Below are 18301 nucleotides of genomic sequence, written 5' to 3' on the forward strand. Positions count from 1 at the left end.
CAAAATTTTGTATGGGCCATAAGAAGGCCAGAAGTGCCGTATCATTGCCTTAAGTGGCCTACATCCGCATGCTGTGTATTTGCATAGTTATATACCATGGCATAGGTGATTTTTAAAATAATTACAAAGAGGGCTCATGAAATTGTTACTCTTTTGTGTTTATTTCCTTGATGTGCTGCTAATATTACACAATTCAGAATTTACAAAATTTGGAGTGCTAATTTAGTCACAGAATTTCAAGAATTTGAAACTACATTGGCCTCAGATGACTGGAGAAAATCTGTAATGAACTTTGTGGTTTCACTTTCATTTCTGGAGAAAAGATGTGTTCTCAGAAGCTTAAAACAGTATAAGGATTTGAGTTGGGCAACAGTAAATACATACACAAAATACTTCAAGAAATGAGAAATTTTAGGAAGTATTTAGAGCTAGAGCTTAAAGACCATTATACCATTATAAGACATTATAGATCATTATATATGATTGTGCTAGTTGGAAAGTTTTTCATTATAAAAAAAATAATAAAATGAAATGAAACCTATTTATTTGAAAACAAAAAAATTCATTTGAAACAATCTCAAACGTCTGTGCAAGCTGGTGTAGAATTGAGGAACATAATACCATGTGTGCTATCTGCTCTTAAGCTCTGTTCACAAGCATTCTAGTGCCTAATATACAATTGAAACTGCCTTATAATATTGGATTGCATACAAGATTGCACAGAATTTTACATAACAGTTCTTTAACAAACTTAAAGCATGTTGCAGATTACATCCCATGGGGTATTGGTTTAACATTTTGTTTTTTTCCCACACCCAAGCCAACCAATACCACATAACATGAATATACATTAAAGCAATAGTTCACCCTAAAACTACATTCGTACAAAAAAGAAATTATAAATTCTTTTCACTTCACAAGACATCAGTTGATGGACTGGAGTCATGTAGATTACTAATGGATTATTTTGGTGTATTTATCATCTGTTTGGACTTTCATTCTGATGGCACCCATTCACTGCAGAGGATCCATTGGTGAGCAAGTGATGCTAGATTCCTCCACATCTCTTCTGATGAAAACACAAACTCATCTATGGATAGCATGAGAGCTATTCCTTTAATGCAATATTTACCTGTTCTCCAGTTATTATTGTGCTATTTTAGTCCACAGACCTTTCAAAAAAGAATTTTAGTCATTCAATTCATCTTTACAATACATTTTACAACGGTAATACTGAAAATTGTATATTTTTCTATTTGATGACTTGGAATGACATCTAAACTCAGTTGCACTATACAAATTGTGCATATAAACATATTTTGTCTTTATATATTAAAACTTTTTGAACGTATTAGATTCACACACAGTGTGTTTTTGACCTTTTTGGCTCTGAACATTTTCAGTGCATAATCAGATCTCCAAAAGTCAACAATTTTGTTTGCTTCTTTGGTCTTTCTCTGTATGTGTCATTTCTAGTAGGACGACATGTTCATATCTTCACATGTTAGCGTAGACTGCTTCATCTTCCAAGGCGCGGTCAGATGAGAATGGTCTCACGTCACACTAATTAAAAAAAGCAAAAAATGTTACAGACATCTCAAAGTAGATTCTGTTGAGTAAACAATCTCTTTTAATTGTAAATGTTAAGGCATATGCAGTGTTAATTATAATAATAATAATAATTTGTTACATTTATATAGCGCTTTTCTGGGTACTCAAAGCGCTTTACTTAGAAGTGTTGTTTTATAGTCATAGTTTTGCACATTAGTATCTGTAGTTGGCAAGTACACTGTAAATACAGTTAAGCGCATGTTCTGTTAAATAAAGTGCAACCAGGTTCCATCAAGTAATATTTTTTTTTTACATAACACAAAACAACACATTAAACTCACACTGAAAATCAACACCTAAAAGAACTTGTCAATAAATGTTTAAAGAACTGCTGCGCTGCTCAGAAACAGACATCTGCATTACTAATAGTTGTGAAAGAGTAAAAGGTTTGCACTGATGCAAAGTCGTACTCACCCCCCATTTGTCATAAACACGTCCTTTCGGGCAATTTGTGTAAATATCCCCATCACTGCCTTTCTCTTCTTTACTGCTTTTCATAAAATGATAGATACAAATCATTAGTAAAAGTTCTGATATATAGTTATGTAACAAACATTATATTATACACTACAGTCAAAAGTTTGGAATTATTAAGATGTCCTGTTCTGCTCACCAAAGTAAAGCAATACAGGAAAAACAGTAATATTCTGAAATGTTATTACAATTTAATGTAAATATTTTTCAATTTTTAAATCAGCATATTAGAATGAATTCTGAAGGATCATGTGACACTAAAGACTGGAGTAATGATGCTTAAAATTCAGCTTTACATCACAGGAATAAATTACATTTTAAAACATTCAAATAGAAAACATTTATTTTAAAATACTTATTAAAAATGAAAAATATTAATGATTATAAAATTATGACAGGCAGTGTATATAAGTTTATAATGTATACTTTTCTAAATAATAATTGTTTTGGATTGTCTTCATTTCATTCTGCTCATTCTTCATTACACGTAGTTGTGCAGCTCTGTTGCCACTGAAAAAAAAAGAGGGATTTTAAAGTTGCCAGGAAACAAAGGAGTAACAAGACAGATGGAATAACAAGACCCACTGATTGAGTGAGTCAGTGAATGAGGGATGAGAGATCCTTACCAGCGTCTGATCACAACATACACTAAAATGGCCATTAAAACAACTACGACAGCTGATGCAACAGCAATGTATATTATAATGTCTGTGAAAAGAAACAAATATTTAAGTGAATTATTATGGGATAAAACAATGAGTGTTTAAAAAAAAAAAAAAAACTGAATATGCAGTCTCACCATTTTGAGGAGCTTCCAAAGTTCTGGAGGAGTTTCCCAGACTGTTATTGGCAAAGCACTGGATAGTCTCAGGGAAACCCAGCCAACCCTGTAAGGTGAATATGGTAAGAGACTCATTTTGTTTAATGCTGGTGCTGGAGAAGGCTTTCGAGGAATCTGGACCAAACCACTTGACTTCGCTGGGAGGGTTGGAGTCCACAATACAGACACACATCGTCAAAATCTTAGACTGGCAAGAAGATTCACTTTTAATCTCAGGAGGATCTAGATAGATAGATAGAATATTAGCCTGGGGTCTATAAAGGGGCCTGTTGAACCGAGGCCTTTCACTCATACTTACAAAGTATATTTAGTTTCTGTGGATCAGAACTGTTTTTTCCCTCTGTGTTAATGGCTGTACAGGAAATGGCCTCAGAATGTCGAGACACTCTCTCCAGCTTGTAAGTGGGGCTCTTTGCTAACATCGTCCCATTTGAGCTGAACCACTGGTAGCTGTTTGCAGGAGGATTGCTGTTACTGGAGCAGGTCAGTTCCACAGAGTCATTCTCCTTCACTGAGGCTTCAGTGATCACACTGACATTATATGGAGGATCTGAATGAGACAAAATGTAGATAAAATTACAAACATTCAATGATGTTAAAGGTTTTTTTTTTTTAGTTTAGTTTAGTTTACTTTATTTGTCCCTCATATGGGAAAATTGTTTTGGGCAATACAGATAGACCACGTAACAAGAGTAACAAGGCAGATAAACCCCCATACCGACCACCCTCATTGCAGTATGCACCAAGCGGTTCACCTGAGATCTAAGGGTGAGCGTCAGGTTACCAAACTAGGCCGCTATGCCATACAGCAAAACAAACTCAATACAGGCATGAAAAAACATTAACATAAACCCTCTGTGTAACTTCATAGAACCTTAATTTTGTTTTGAATGTAGCAAATTTCAGTGATTAAAATGCTGCTATGAAGACACTTTAAAGAAATATTCCAGGTTTACTTTTTAACTTTTTACTTTTTAAGATGCAAGGTCAAGACACCTACAACGGAAGTGAATGGAGCCATTTTTGGAGGACTTAAAAGCAGAATATGAAGTTTAAAGATTGGGAAAAATGGGTCCTTTTAGCTGTTCACCTCACTTTGTTTCAGCAGGCAAAAGGAAGGTCGTTTTTCCTCACTGCCTCGTTCAGTCGAAAAACTTTGAGAATATCCAGAACTGCAAACTTTTTTTTTGTTGATCAGTAGACAAATCACACAATAATATTGCATACATTAAAACATATTTGTCACAGCCCAGTCAGGCCCTTCACTCCACCAATCACAACGTTCCACATCCCCGGAGTTCTAATCACACACACCTGCACCTGATCACCTCCTCATCAGCCACACTACAAAAGCTCACCACACACACACTTCATTGTCCGATCTCGTCATTGCTACGTGGACTCAGACATCCCAACATCCTGAAACGAAGAGAACTATATTCTTCCAATATTCTAAGACCGCTTACCTTGTATTACTTACCTCCTGTGTTCCTCCTCCTTGTGTCGCCCTCTCTCTCTGCAGAAGTCCCAGCACGAAGTGTGTGTGTGTCACTCCCTGGATTCAACCTGTCTCGTCTACCTGTATTCCTGGAAGAAGGAAAGAGTTATCACCACCTTATCATCCTCACTAGAATTGCTGTTTACAAGACATCTACTCACCTCTCAAGACCTCTTGATTCACCTGTGTGCTGAACCTGTTTTAATAAACCACCTCATACTCACCCATCACCTTTGTGTCCGAGTCCGTCCATAACAGAAGATCGGACCGACACCGTCACTACAGGATGAGCACGCCGGACCCCTTTCAAGAGTTGGTGGATACTCTCAAGAAGTTGCTATTGCAACCGCCCGCACCAACGGCACCACCAGCTCCAACACCACAATCACCGCCTAACCCCACTACGAGCACTCCTTCACCGATCGTTTTCGCCAGTCCTGTGGCCAGACCAGCGCCCTTCTCTGGTTCGGCGGAGGAATGCGATGGCTTCATTCTCCAAAGCACCTTGAACATAAACCTCCACCCACACGTTTTCACCACAGATCAGTCAAAAATTGCATACATCGTCACCTCACTCACCGGTCCTGCTCTGAGATGGGCAGAGACCATTTTGAACCAGGCTGGACCCGCTACCCACAGCTTCAACAATTTCATCCATCACTTCAAAGAAGTGTTTAGCGTATCGCCTGGAGATTCCACTGTTGGTGAACAACTGTATCAACTCCGTCAAGGTACTAACACCATACACCAATACGCCTTACAATTCCGAACCCTGGCAGCTGCCAGTGGTTGGAACGAACCTTCACTCATCACAGCTTTCCGACAAGGACTCAACCCTCGCCTCCGCCTCCACCTCCACCTCAGTGCCTACGATGATAACTACGGTCTGGAAAAATTTATTCAACTCTCTATTCGTTGTTCTAATCGCATCCAGTCCTGTTCTCCGGATCCTGCCATCGCCATCGCTACTCCTCCACCTCGCCGACCAGAGAAGGATGACCCTCCAGAACCCATGCAAACTAATACTACCCGTTTACCACTAACAGAACGACAACGACGCATTTCTCAAAGATTGTGCCTCTACTGCGGAGACGATGGACACCGAGTGTTGGAGTGTCCCTTGCGACCACAACGGGTCTTGGTGAGTTCTGTCCTCACTCCTCTTCCCAAGCTTAAGCCCCTCTCCACTCGTGCTTTGCTTACTGCCTGCTCTGATGTATTTACAGTCACCGTCCTCCTCGACTCTGGTTCCGCAGGGAACTTCATCTCGGGGAAACTCATCCAACAGCTCCGCATCCCCACTTTCAACACCCCGAAAAGTTACGAGGCACAATCCATAACGGGCCAATCACTCACCAAGAGGACCATCCATCTATGCACCGAGCCAGTTCAACTACAGATTGGGCAACTACACAGGGAAGACCTTCAATTGCTGGTTCTGGAGGGTTCGACAGTGGACATCATTTTGGGTCAACCGTGGCTGGTGCAGCACGATCCACATCTGTCTTGGAGGACAGGAGAGGTCCTAAAGTGGGGTGAGAAATGCTTCCCTCGCTGTTTTCCCAACTTACCTCAACCAAGGCAACAGGAGAGACCTCAAATAACTATCGGCACCACATCCATAGAAAATCCTCAAGAAAACCTGTCAATCGACATCCCTTCATGCTACTCCCACTTTAGTGACGTCTTCTGTCCGAAGAGGGCTGCCCAGCTACCCCCACATCGGCCATGGGACTGTGCGATCGATCTCCTTCCGGGTGAGCCAGTACCACAAGGAAAAATTTATCCACTTTCACCACCGGAACAAAAGGCCATGGAGGAGTATATTGAGGAGGCATTACACCAAGGATACATTGTACCATCTACCTCCCCTGCTGCTTCCAGCTTTTTCTTCGTGGCAAAGAAGGACGGCGGCCTACGCCCCTGCATTGATTACCGTAAACTCAACGAAATCACAGTCAAATTCCGGTATCCCCTTCCCCTTGTTCCAGCAGCCCTTGAACAACTGCGCGGCGCCACCATCTTCACAAAATTGGACCTCCGCAGCGCCTACAACCTCATCTGCATACGAAAGGGAGATGAGTGGAAGACCGCCTTCATCACCCCTACTGGTCACTACGAATACCGGGTAATGCCGTATGGGCTTGTCAACGCCCCCTCAGTCTTCCAGGGGTTTATGCACGAGGTGCTCCGGGAGTTCCTAAATCGCTTCGTTATCGTGTACATAGACGACATCCTTATCTACTCCCGGAGCCTGGCCGACCATCGCCACCACGTTGCGGAGGTCCTCCACAAACTCCGTCAGTTTCACCTCTATCTCAAAGCCGAAAAATGCACCTTCCACCAACCCTCAGTACACTTCCTCGGTTACATTATAGACCATCGTGGCGTCCGCATGGACAAGGGGAAGGTGGAAGCAGTCACATCCTGGCCAGTCCCCACCAACATTAAAGAACTTCAAAGATTCCTAGGATTTTCAAACTTCTATCGTCGATTCATTCCCAACTATAGCACCACCACCAGCCCACTCACCGACCTGTTGAAAGGAAAAACCAAGATTCTCACCTGGAACCCGAAAGCCCAAAAAGCTTTTGAAGATCTCAAACAAGCATTCACCAACGCACCACTCCTTACGCACCCAGACCCCGAAACACCGTTCATTGTTGAAGTAGACACATCCACCACAGGCGTAGGAACCGTCCTTTCTCAGCAGCAGGGGAAGCCTCCCAGACTCCATCCATGCGCCTATTTCTCCAAAAAACTCAGCCCGGCGGAACGGGATTATGATATCGGGAGTTATTGGCGGTTAAGTTAGCCCTTGAGGAGTGGAGGCACTGGTTGGAGGGGGCAAAGCACCCCTTCCTTGTTCTGACTGACCATAAAAACTTGCAATACATCCGAGAAGCCAAACGACTCAATCCCAGACAGGCCAGATGGGCATTATTCTTCACTCGTTTCCAATTCACGATCTCCTACCGACCCGGAACCAAGAATATTAAGGCTGATGCCCTATCCAGAATCCATACTCCCGAAGATGACGACCAGGAACCCGAAAATATCCTCCCAACAACTATCATCACCAGTCCAATACAGTGGACCTCTCCACCAGTCGCCTCCTCCACACCTCCCGCCAATCCGCCGGGCTGTCCACCAAACCACCAGTATGTACCTAGGAACCAACGGACTCCCTTAATCCACTCCACCCACGCCTCACTTGGTACTGGCCACCCAGGGGCCAACGCAACTCTCTCGCTGCTACGAGACCGCTTCTGGTGGCCCAACATGGCCAGGGACGTCAGAAGGTTTGTGCGAGGCTGCCCGGACTGTGCCATCTCCAAGAGCTCCCGTCATCTCCCAGCAGGCAAACTACATCCACTACCCATACCTCAACGTCCGTGGTCACACCTAGGAGTTGATTTCATCACTGACTTACCACCATCCAATGGAAATACATGCATACTAGTCATCATAGACCGATTCTCCAAGTCCTGTCGTCTCATTCCCCTCACCGGTCTCCCAACAGCTCTCCAAACAGCTGAACTCCTATTCAATCACGTATTTCGATATTTTGGCATCCCCGAAGACATGGTATCCGATAGAGGTCCCCAATTCATCTCCCGAGTCTGGAAAGCCTTCTCCCTCCTAGGTGTGACCATCAGTCTCTCATCCGGTTATCATCCACAGTCCAATTGGCAGACCGAACGCAAAATCCAGGAGATAGGGCGATTCCTGAGAACCTTCTGCCATAGCCGCCAGAACTCCTGGAACCAGTTCATAGGCTGGGCCGAGTACGCCCAAAACTCCTTACGACAATCCACTGGACTTACCCCATTCCAGTGCGTACTCGGTTTCCAGCCTCCCCTGTTTCCCTGGTCAGGTGAACCATCCAATGTCCCTTCCATCGATCACTGGTTCCGGGAGAGCGAGAGAGTCTGGGACGCAGCACACCATCAACTCCAACAGGCAGTGCGCAGACAAAGAGTGACAGCCGACGCCCACAGATCAGAAAACCCGAACTACCAACCAGGGGAAAAGGTCTGGCTGTCGACCAGGGACATCCGTCTGCGCCTGCCCTGTAAGAAACTTAGTCCCAGATTCGTTGGCCCCTTCACCATACTGGAACGTGTCAACCCTGTCACATACAAACTCGAATTACCACAACACTACAGAATTCACCCCACGTTCCATGTCTCACTACTAAAACCCTTCTCTCCACCTCTCACCACAGGGCCTGACTTGGACGAAGAGACCCCTCTCCCACAAATCCTAGACGAAGGTGCGGTATATCAAGTTAAGGAGATCCTGGAATCCCGGTGTCGTGGTGGTAAATTGGAATACCTCGTGGACTGGGAGGGCTACGGCCCTGAGGAACGCTCTTGGGTAGCCAGAGATGACATCTTAGACCCGACTCTACTCGAGGAGTTCCACACCGCCAACCCAGATCGCCCAGCACCCCGAGGCAGGGGCAGACCACCACGACGCCGAGGTCGGCCCTCAGGAGCGGGCCGTGGAGAGGGGGGTACTGTCACAGACCAGTCAGGCCCTTCACTCCACCAATCACAACGTTCCACATCCCCGGAGTTCTAATCACACACACCTGCACCTGATCACCTCCTCATCAGCCCACACTACAAAAGCTCACCACACACACACTTCAATGTCCGATCTCGTCATTGCTACGTGGACTCAGACATCCCAACATCCTGAAACGAAGAGAACTATATTCTTCCAATATTCTAAGACCGCTTACCTTGTATTACTTACCTCCTGTGTTCCTCCTCGTGCCGCCCTCTCTCTCTGCAGAAGTCCCAGCACGAAGTGTGTGTGTGTGTGTGTGTGTGTGTGTGTGTCACTCCCTGGATTCAACCTGTCTCGTCTACCTGTATTCCTGGAAGAAGGAAAGAGTTATCACCACCTTATCATCCTCACTAGAATTGCTGTTTACAAGACATCTACTCACCTCTCAAGACCTCTCGATTCACCTGTGTGCTGAACCTGTTTTAATAAACCACCTCATACTCACCCATCACCTTTGTGTCCGAGTCCGTCCATAATATTGGAGTACGTTTTATTTTTCAGCTCGCTTTTTTTTCAGTGCCACTTCCGGTGCACTCGTCAGGTCCAGTGGGAATGTAGACCACTAAAACATTGAGTATTTTAACGTTTACAGATTAACCATTGTAATTGTCTCACAATAACTCAGAATTGCTGACTTGAATAATGTTAACTTTAACTTAACCAATCAGCTGAACCTGGAATATTTCTTTAAATTTAAAGGTGATGTGTATAATTTTTTCCATGTTAAAAAATGCTTTTTCCAATCAATAAAGGTTTAGTCATGGGAAGCCGGGGAAGTCGTGGCCTAATGGTTAGAGAGTCGGACTCGTAAGGTTGCGGGTTTGAGTCTCGGGCCGGCAGGGATTGTAGGTGGGGGGAGTGAATGTACAGCACTCTCTCCACCCTCAATACCACGACTGAGGTGCCCTTGAGTAAGGCACCGAACCCCCAACAGCTCCCTGGGTGCCGCAGCATAAATGGCTGCCCACTGCTCCGGGTGTGTGTTCATGGTGTGTGTGTGTTCACTGCTGTGTGTGTGCACTTTGGATGGGTTAATTGCAGAGTACAAATTCCGAGTATGGGTCACCATACTTGGCCGTATGTCACGTCACTTTAGTCACACTGACTCACACATAATACTTGGTACTTACACAGTACGTTAATTTTCTGTGGACCAGAACTGTTTTTTCCCTCTGTGTTAATGGCTGTACAGGAAATGGCCACAGAATATCGAGACACTCTCTCTAGTTTGTAAGTGGGGCTCTTTGCTAACATCGTCCCATTTGAGCTGAACCACTGGTAGCTGTTTGCAGGAGGATTGCTGTTACTGGAGCAGATCAGTTCCACAGAGTCATTCTCCTTCACCGAGGCTTTAGTGATCATGTTGACATATGGAGGATCTGAATGAGACAAAATTTTTATAAAATGCTATTTATGTCAATGGTCTGATCAGTCTAACTCTCTGTCAAACATTCAGTCCATTTAATAGATGCTTTAATTCAAACCAACTTAAGTTAGTATTTTAAGATGGTGGTTTTCAACCAGAGGGCCTCTGCAAACTTTCAGTTTGACCGCAGGACCACCTGAAATTATCTAAATTAATACATTATTATCAACATAATTGATATATTAAGAAAAAAAAAAGTATGTACAAATAGTATTATATTGAGGAAAAAATATGCAGTTCTTGAACATCTGGAATCACAAAATGAATTGTGGTCAATTAATTTAATGACATTTATAGTTTCTTTTCTCAAACTCAAAAGTCTGAAAACAAACATTTTTGTCATTATTACTGCAGAAATATACCGCATATGACTATTGTGTTGGACAATGGGGGCTTTAGAGTCAAAAAGGTTGTAAATCACAGTCCTAAAACCATTAACAGCTAACAAGAAAATATATGAATTAGCATCTAATCATTTATTTGTTTTTAACTCACATAGCGGACTTACATCTAATTTTGAGTGTTTTGTAGCCTGTCACTGTCTTCCCTTTAAACTCTGCAGAGCAGCTAAGATGCTTATTATGGTCTTCTCTAGAAGGAGTGAAGGTCAGGCTGTAAGATGTCAGCTTCCATTGACCATGATTTTGTGGCTGTGATGGACTCGATTGTGTGCCAGCGTGGCTCCAGGTGACACGAGGCAGGTCTGACGGACAGGAATGAGACACGGCACAGGTGGCAGTCACCGGTTTCCCTGATGTCACTTCCTCTTCCACAGAGACGGTAGGATTCTCTGGTGTTTCTGGTGAAGACACAAATTGTTGATGCAACAGTTTTTCCACCATTTCTAATACCTGACATATTCATTGAAACATTAATTTGGATATTACACAACAAATCATAGTGATAACAAAAGTCTAGGTAATGTTATGATGGGCCTACTATAGACCCTTTTTGTGCCGACGTCATGATTATGTCACAGCGCTAGCTGGAGGCAAAACAAAGCGAAAACTGGCTTTGTACACACAGTACAGTCTCCAATTTGAAATTTTATCGCTTACCTGCTGCCACTGCCAGACAAAAAAACAACGACAGCTGTGTTTAAATATGATAAAACGAGCGGACTGGACAGAAACGATCGTCAAAAATGCTCGCGTTTGCAGCACACACTTCTTATCAGAAATGGCTCAATAATTGTCTTTTGTTGTTATGGGTGTGTCTAAAGATTTCTTATGCATCTCATGACTATGTCGTGTATGAAATAATGTCTGTGTGCATGTGAGTAAAACAACAAACTGCCGATTTATATGCTTAATCATTTGTAATTGTACATTGTTGTGATTGTGGCTGGAATAATAATGTAACTTAGCTGTAAAAATAGTTGCCTGCTGAAATTGAAATGTATAATATCTTCATGACTAGATAGTCACTGTGAGTTTGTCTTCTTTACTATACACGTTAGATGTGAGTCACTCAACCGGAGGGAATCCTGTCAGATCGTCCAAGCTTTGAGTTAAAGCGGGTTGGCCGATCTGGTTTCGTCCGTTAAAGTTAACCTTTTCAAATAGCAATCGCGGTCCAAGACAGTGCGTGACCTTAAATATGCAGGAAAAATCGGATTTTCTCCAGTCATTGTTAAAAAACAAGCTAACAAACTTCATAGCTAGCGATAGTAAAGCAGTCAGGGGAATCTTTCTTGCCTCCACCTAAGCTCCGCCCACAGAAAAACATCACTATGTTTACTGACAGAAAAGGGGTCTATAAATTGCTTATAAATTACTGCTTAATTAAATATTAGATTTAATCTGATCAAATTGTTAGCACAGGTTTTGTATTTCATTTTGGAACTGACTGATCATAGGCCTCACTGATCTTTCCTGTAGTTCAAACAGTAGAGCATAGGGCTAGCAACACCAAGGTTGTGGGTTTGATTCCTAGGGAATACCGATACATGAACTGCATAGCATTGAATGCAATGTAAGTCTCTTTGGACAACAGCATCTGTCAAATGCATAAATGTAAATTGATTCGAGTGTACAGTTTTTGAGTGAATACTGCCAAAATTATCCACAAATTATTCTGAATTTTTCACTCAAAAACTGCAGATGCACAACCCAAGTTCCAAAAAGAAATGCAAAACCTGTTCTAACTGAAAGAAAACAAGCTGACAAAAGACTGATTCCAACAAGCAATTTTCAAAAGGCCAGATATTTTTTACCACACCAAATTAGATCCATGAAACCTTTTCATTACACAAAATGTTCTTTGTAGTGGAAAAAGGTTCTTTAGATTATTAAAATGTTCTTCACGGTAAGAAAAAAGTGGTTATTTATAGAGAAGTTTCTCTGAAATGCTCTTGAGGAACTGAAACATGGTTCTGTTGTATCATCGCTGTGAAAAAAGTAAAACCCTTTTGGAACCTTTATTTTTAAGAGTGAAGGTTAACATTAAAAATTTCTACTGAACAAATATCTCTTACCTTTCACTGTTATAGAAACTTTATTGTCCACATAGGTGTACTTTCCCAAATCTTTAATCTCAATCCGGAACATGAATGACCCAGCGTCACTGCTGCTCAGAGAGCTGATTTTCAAAGAACAGTCATTTTTGCGCAAATCACCAATGAGGCTAGTGCGACCTTTGAATGCGTCGCTGATTTTTGAGGTGTCTCTATCGTATACTGTTAATTCATAATGTCCTTTGTACCAAATCCCTGTAAATTCTTTGTATGTTCCTCCATTAGCAGGGTAGCTGAACGTACAGGGAATCACCACACATGATCCAGACAAACCCACTGATTCATTCACTACAGCGCTCCATCCACCGGCATTCGCTAGTGACACTGAAAGAAGAATGTTTTAAATTATCAAAAATTGTCAAAATTATTTTATATTTTTTCTTGACAATTTAGTGATCAATTAAAATATTTTATTTAATCTTACAAATGACAATTTTAATGTTATACCAATGACAGTACATCATAATGAAACATAATTCATAATTTGTACATCATAATTTTCTCACCGATTCTTGAGACATGCGACAAAACATGTCTAGCAATTGTAACTGCTATAAGGTTTAAAAATGAAGATATTTTCAATTGTAAATGTAATGACGGATTAATAATAGAATGCATTTAACACAATTATCCCCTTCAAATTAATTTTATCATCATTATATGAAATCTATGACACTTATTGTCTTCTCACTACATCTAAAACAGTGTGTCCACAGAGAAGGGTTCAATCATTTGTTTGCTATAAAATGGATAAAAATGTTTTTTAATGATGAAAAATAGCTTGTTTTTATAAAAAGCAACACTTAACAATATCTCAAATCAAAGCAAGATTGTTTTTCAAAGACAAATGCGTGTTTCATAAGATTTCAAAATTATGTCCCCACTTTTTGTCAACATCGCAGACATTGATTAAAATGAAATAAAATCATGGAATATCAGGGGCAGCTGTCACTCTAAATAACCCCCTTGCCACATTCCACCTCTGCAGAGTCCACCAGTGTCAGACAGGCTCTGGTTAGCTTAATAATTTTAGGATATTTTTAATCCTAATTTTAATGATTCCTGTGTCACAACCATGATATGTTTACACCCTCTTCCAATTTCTGAGGAAATTATTTGAAATGTTTAGATCATTTTATTTTCCTGAAGCAGGTTCTATTAGCATAGTATCAACATCGAAAACGAAATGGCTTATGAAGGTAAAATGATGTCAAAAAGGTTTGCATGCGCAGGGTAAGATTTGTGAAAGTATACATGAGATAGCAAGCGTAAATTAATTTTGTATGCGCAAGAAAAGATTTGTTAAAGTGTAAATCGCGTTTCAAGCGTAAGAAAAAAAGATTTGCAGCCTTTTACTGTTTTTTTGTAAGTGTATATCATGTATTGTGAAACTGCAACTTCATGCTAAGGCAAAATAAATATGATTTGTATTCTTCTGACTTACGCTTACACTTTTGGCACTGTTGTTTCGCCCAAATACAGCCAAAAGTATTGCAAGCCTGTGCACAGCGTTTTGCAAGCGAAATCAACCGTATCAAGAACTGCAAAACAGATTGACTGCGTAAAACCAATATGTGTGTGTAGGAAAAAAAAAAAAAAATCATTGCAACTGTCTAAATGACTTCTTGTGTGCATAGAGCAAAATGTTCCCCAGATAACCGCTATGTACGTCTGCGTCTTTGCGCTTGCAGTTTTGGCATGATTCTCTCACTGATTTCAGATTTGCAAGCGCGTGTGGAAGACGGGACCTTCTTCTTGCAGCCAATCAAATGAGGCTCTCGTTGACTCTCGAGTTACTCTTATCTGATTGGTTCAATAAACACTCCAGACGTGAGAACACATCTTTATTTTAATTTGACTCAGCGTCATTCTTATTGTGGGGATGGTATTTTTAATGCACAGATACATTTATAAAAAAAATCAATTAATAATACAATAAAATAAAAAAACAAAAAAAGCATGATCCTTTATAAGCTGTGTAGGGTACCATTAGGCTGACTACCATGTGTCCATTCTTAATTTTGAGCTAATATTAGGAAATGACATTTCTGTGTATTCACTCTAATTATTTAATCATCCTCCTCCTCTTCAGCAGACCATATGATATTAGTTTATAATCTTGATGCTACTGAAAGTATCTGCACTACTATGCATAATTTTACCATGTCTCCTGATCAGGGTTGATGCCATATTTTTGTTTTTCCTTTAACGTGTATTTTAAGGAGATTTTACTGTACTAAATATTTACCCCTAAATTATGCATTTACCATCTGTAATGCCATGTGAAACCACTAGATGGATGTATAACCATATAAAAATATCAACATTACTGTGTATTTCATGGTTTCTGGGAATAATTGATTCAGACATAGTTACTTTGCATTTGGTTTTTCATTTAGATGCATATATTTAGACATTATTAAAGACTATATTTTGTCAAAGTAGTTGTAGTTTTTTAAATGTTGATTTGGTTTGAAGTGTCAATGTTTGCATTACAGTCAAATCTGGAGACAAATCGCTATTAAACATTTTGATTGTAAAGTTTAACATCATTTCAGTGGTGTAGGCAGATTATCTAAAATCTTAAATTTCAATGCAATGTCGAACCAATCCAATAATGTTCACGCTAGCTTGAAAATCAGTATATGAGCACATGTATGAAGGTAAAATGACGTCAAAAAGATTTGCACGCGCAGAGTAAGATTTGTGAAAGTGTACATGAGATAGCAAGCGTAAATTAATTTTGCATGCGCAAGAAAAGATTTGTTAAAGTGTAAATCGCGTTTCAAGCGTAAGAAAAAAAAGATTTGCAGCCTTTTATTGTTTTTTGTAAGTGTAATTCATGTATTGTGAAACTGCAACTTCATGCTAAGGCAAAATAAATATGATCTTTATTCTTCTGACTTCCATTTTTCCGCGCTTACACTTTTGGCACTCTTGTTTCACCCAAATACAGCCAAAAGTATTGCAAGCCTGTGCACAGCGTTTTGCAAGCGAAAACAACCGTATCAAGAACTGCAAAACGGATTGACTGCGTAAAACCAATATGTGTGTAGGAAAAAAAATAAAAAATCGTTGCAACTGTCTAAATGACTTCTTGTGTGCATAGAGCAAAATGTTCCCCAGATAACCGCTATGTACGTCTGCGTCTTTGCGCTTGCAGTTTTGGCATGATTCTCTCACTGATTTCAGATTTGCAAGCACGTGTGGAAGACGGGACCTTCTTCTTGCAGCCAATCAAATGAGGCTCTCGCTGACTCTCGATTTACTCTTATCTGAATGGTTCAATAAACACTCCAGACGTGAGAACACACACAGCAAAATCTCCAGTGTTGAAATCCTAGTGTTAAGGACTTTAAGAGTAAAGTGTTAAAGTTGTGGTGTTGAACTTTAGGGGATTAACACTAGCTAGTGTAAACAGCACCCTCTGGCCAGTGTAAATACACAGAGAAATTCTTATAACACTCTGTTGAGTGTTATTAGTCAAATCCGGGACATTTGCTCCTGTGCGCGCTTGACTCATCTGGAATATTTTTCAGACGCCATTTTCTTAGACTCGCGATGCGGAGCATATGAGGACGGAAAACAGCGAAATGAAGTGTTTAATCTTAATCACAATATGTGTTTTGTAATATCATATCGTTTTATAGCGATGTTTATGAGGTGTGTGCGCCTAAACGTTTTTTTTAAAGACATTTATTCCACTCGCGAGGCAGACCAGACGAGGACATTTCTTTTTAGGAAACGCTGAAAGTTAAGTGTTTTATCGCATTTATATGTATTTCACAACATCATATTGATTTATAGCGATATTTGTGTGATGTGCACTCCTAAACTTTTTCTCAGGGAGATATTTTCCTTCACTCATGATGCGGAGAAGATGGGGAAATTGGTTTCATCATGGAAAACACCGAAAGTAAGTGTTTAACCTCATTTACATTTTGTATTTTATAAAATAATATTACTTTATGACGATATTTTTATGCTGTGCGCGCCTAAACGTTTCTCACAGATGCATTTGAATGGCTATGCATTGACCCGGAAGTCACTTTTAACAGCATGCTAAATTAATTTACGCTTGCTATCTCATGTACACTTTCACAAATCTTACCCTGCGTATGTGAATCTTTTTGACGTCATTTTACCTTCATAATGGCTACTACATGAATGATATATCAAAATACTTAAATGTGAATCTTGAATAAAATCTTTATAAACAATAACATACTCACTGTTTGTTATATTTGCTTTAATGCGGTCATTGATTGATTCAATTTATTTGATAGTAAAAAAAAAGGTTTATCACCACTGTCAGATGTGTCAACTCTGGTACATGTTAGATACATAAATGTTTCATTTGTCTGAGTACAAGGTTTTACTTTTTTTAGTATTGCACCCTGTTTTGTCCCACTTCTCAAGAATCAGTGTTCTAACAGTTTTCCTTTAGTTTTAGCATGGGTCTAAATACTTTTCCAAGACACTCATCTTGGTTCACCTAATAGTGTATAATAGTCCTAATAGTTCACCCCATAGATGACTGCAAGTACACTGTAATTCCTCTGTGTGAGGAATGACTCATTTTACTTTATTTTTAATACTGCATGACCTAAGAGCAGAAAAAAATAAACTGATGATTAAAGACTTTTTTTGTGTATGTGTGTGTAAAATTCCCTACAGAAAACTAAACTTGAATTATTTACAACTTAAAACAGCTGTCATACAATGATAACCATGTTATCTAGTTAAATTTTACTAACCTCTGAGCCAGAGAGAGATTGACAATAAACAGCTCCAGAAAACCATCTCTGCATCAAAGTTCAGCACCTGGGAATAAATGTTGTCATCATTTACGGTGCTTCATTTACCAGTAACCACTAAGTATTGTTTTAGAATGACAGAACATAGTTTCATTTTTTACTGTTAATGGAGCACGTGCAGTGCGACATTTGCAATGCATTAGTTATTTAATAAAGGATTTAAATAATCACAATAGTAACTTACTTACTTTTCTGTTCTCAAACTGGGCCTGAGTTCTTCAGAAGAAGACTTGTGCACTAAATATCCGAGGGCTTCCTTTCCCCTATATCTGGCTGAGCGTGATGCTTGTGATAATTTGGTCACTTCCTATTTCAAAGGCTTCTGAAAGACTTTGAGAAGCTGCTTTTAAAAGCACTTTATAAAATAAAGTTTAATATTATTTTTATTATTATTCAGCATATACACACGTGGTCAGAATTGTTGGTACCCTTGGTAAATATGACAAAAGAAGGCTCTGAAAATAAACCTGCATTATTAATCCTTTTGATCTTTTATTTAAAAAAAATCACAAAATTACTAAAACAATTGAAAATGAGGGAA

The 18301-nt window shown here is 40.2% G+C and overlaps 1 protein-coding gene across 1 annotated transcript; it reads right to left on the reverse strand.

Moving 5' to 3' along the window:
* Positions 1-150: 150 nt before the first annotated feature.
* On the reverse strand, positions 151-17974 carry LOC131520517 (myelin-associated glycoprotein-like). Its single transcript, XM_058744800.1, has 11 exons — positions 17949-17974; positions 17701-17767; positions 12905-13267; positions 10937-11227; positions 10133-10381; positions 3225-3476; positions 2885-3148; positions 2712-2793; positions 2512-2595; positions 2026-2101; positions 151-1563 (listed from the first exon to the last, which is right to left on the reverse strand). The coding sequence occupies exons 2-11, from the start codon at positions 17744-17746 to the stop codon at positions 1498-1500; spliced, it is 1773 nt and encodes a 590-aa protein (XP_058600783.1). The 5' UTR covers positions 17747-17767; positions 17949-17974; the 3' UTR covers positions 151-1497.
* Between the last annotated feature and the right edge of the window lie 327 nt (positions 17975-18301).

Source organism: Onychostoma macrolepis, chromosome 15 (genome assembly GCF_012432095.1).
Source record: "Onychostoma macrolepis isolate SWU-2019 chromosome 15, ASM1243209v1, whole genome shotgun sequence".
Classification (NCBI taxonomy): domain Eukaryota; kingdom Metazoa; phylum Chordata; class Actinopteri; order Cypriniformes; family Cyprinidae; genus Onychostoma; species Onychostoma macrolepis.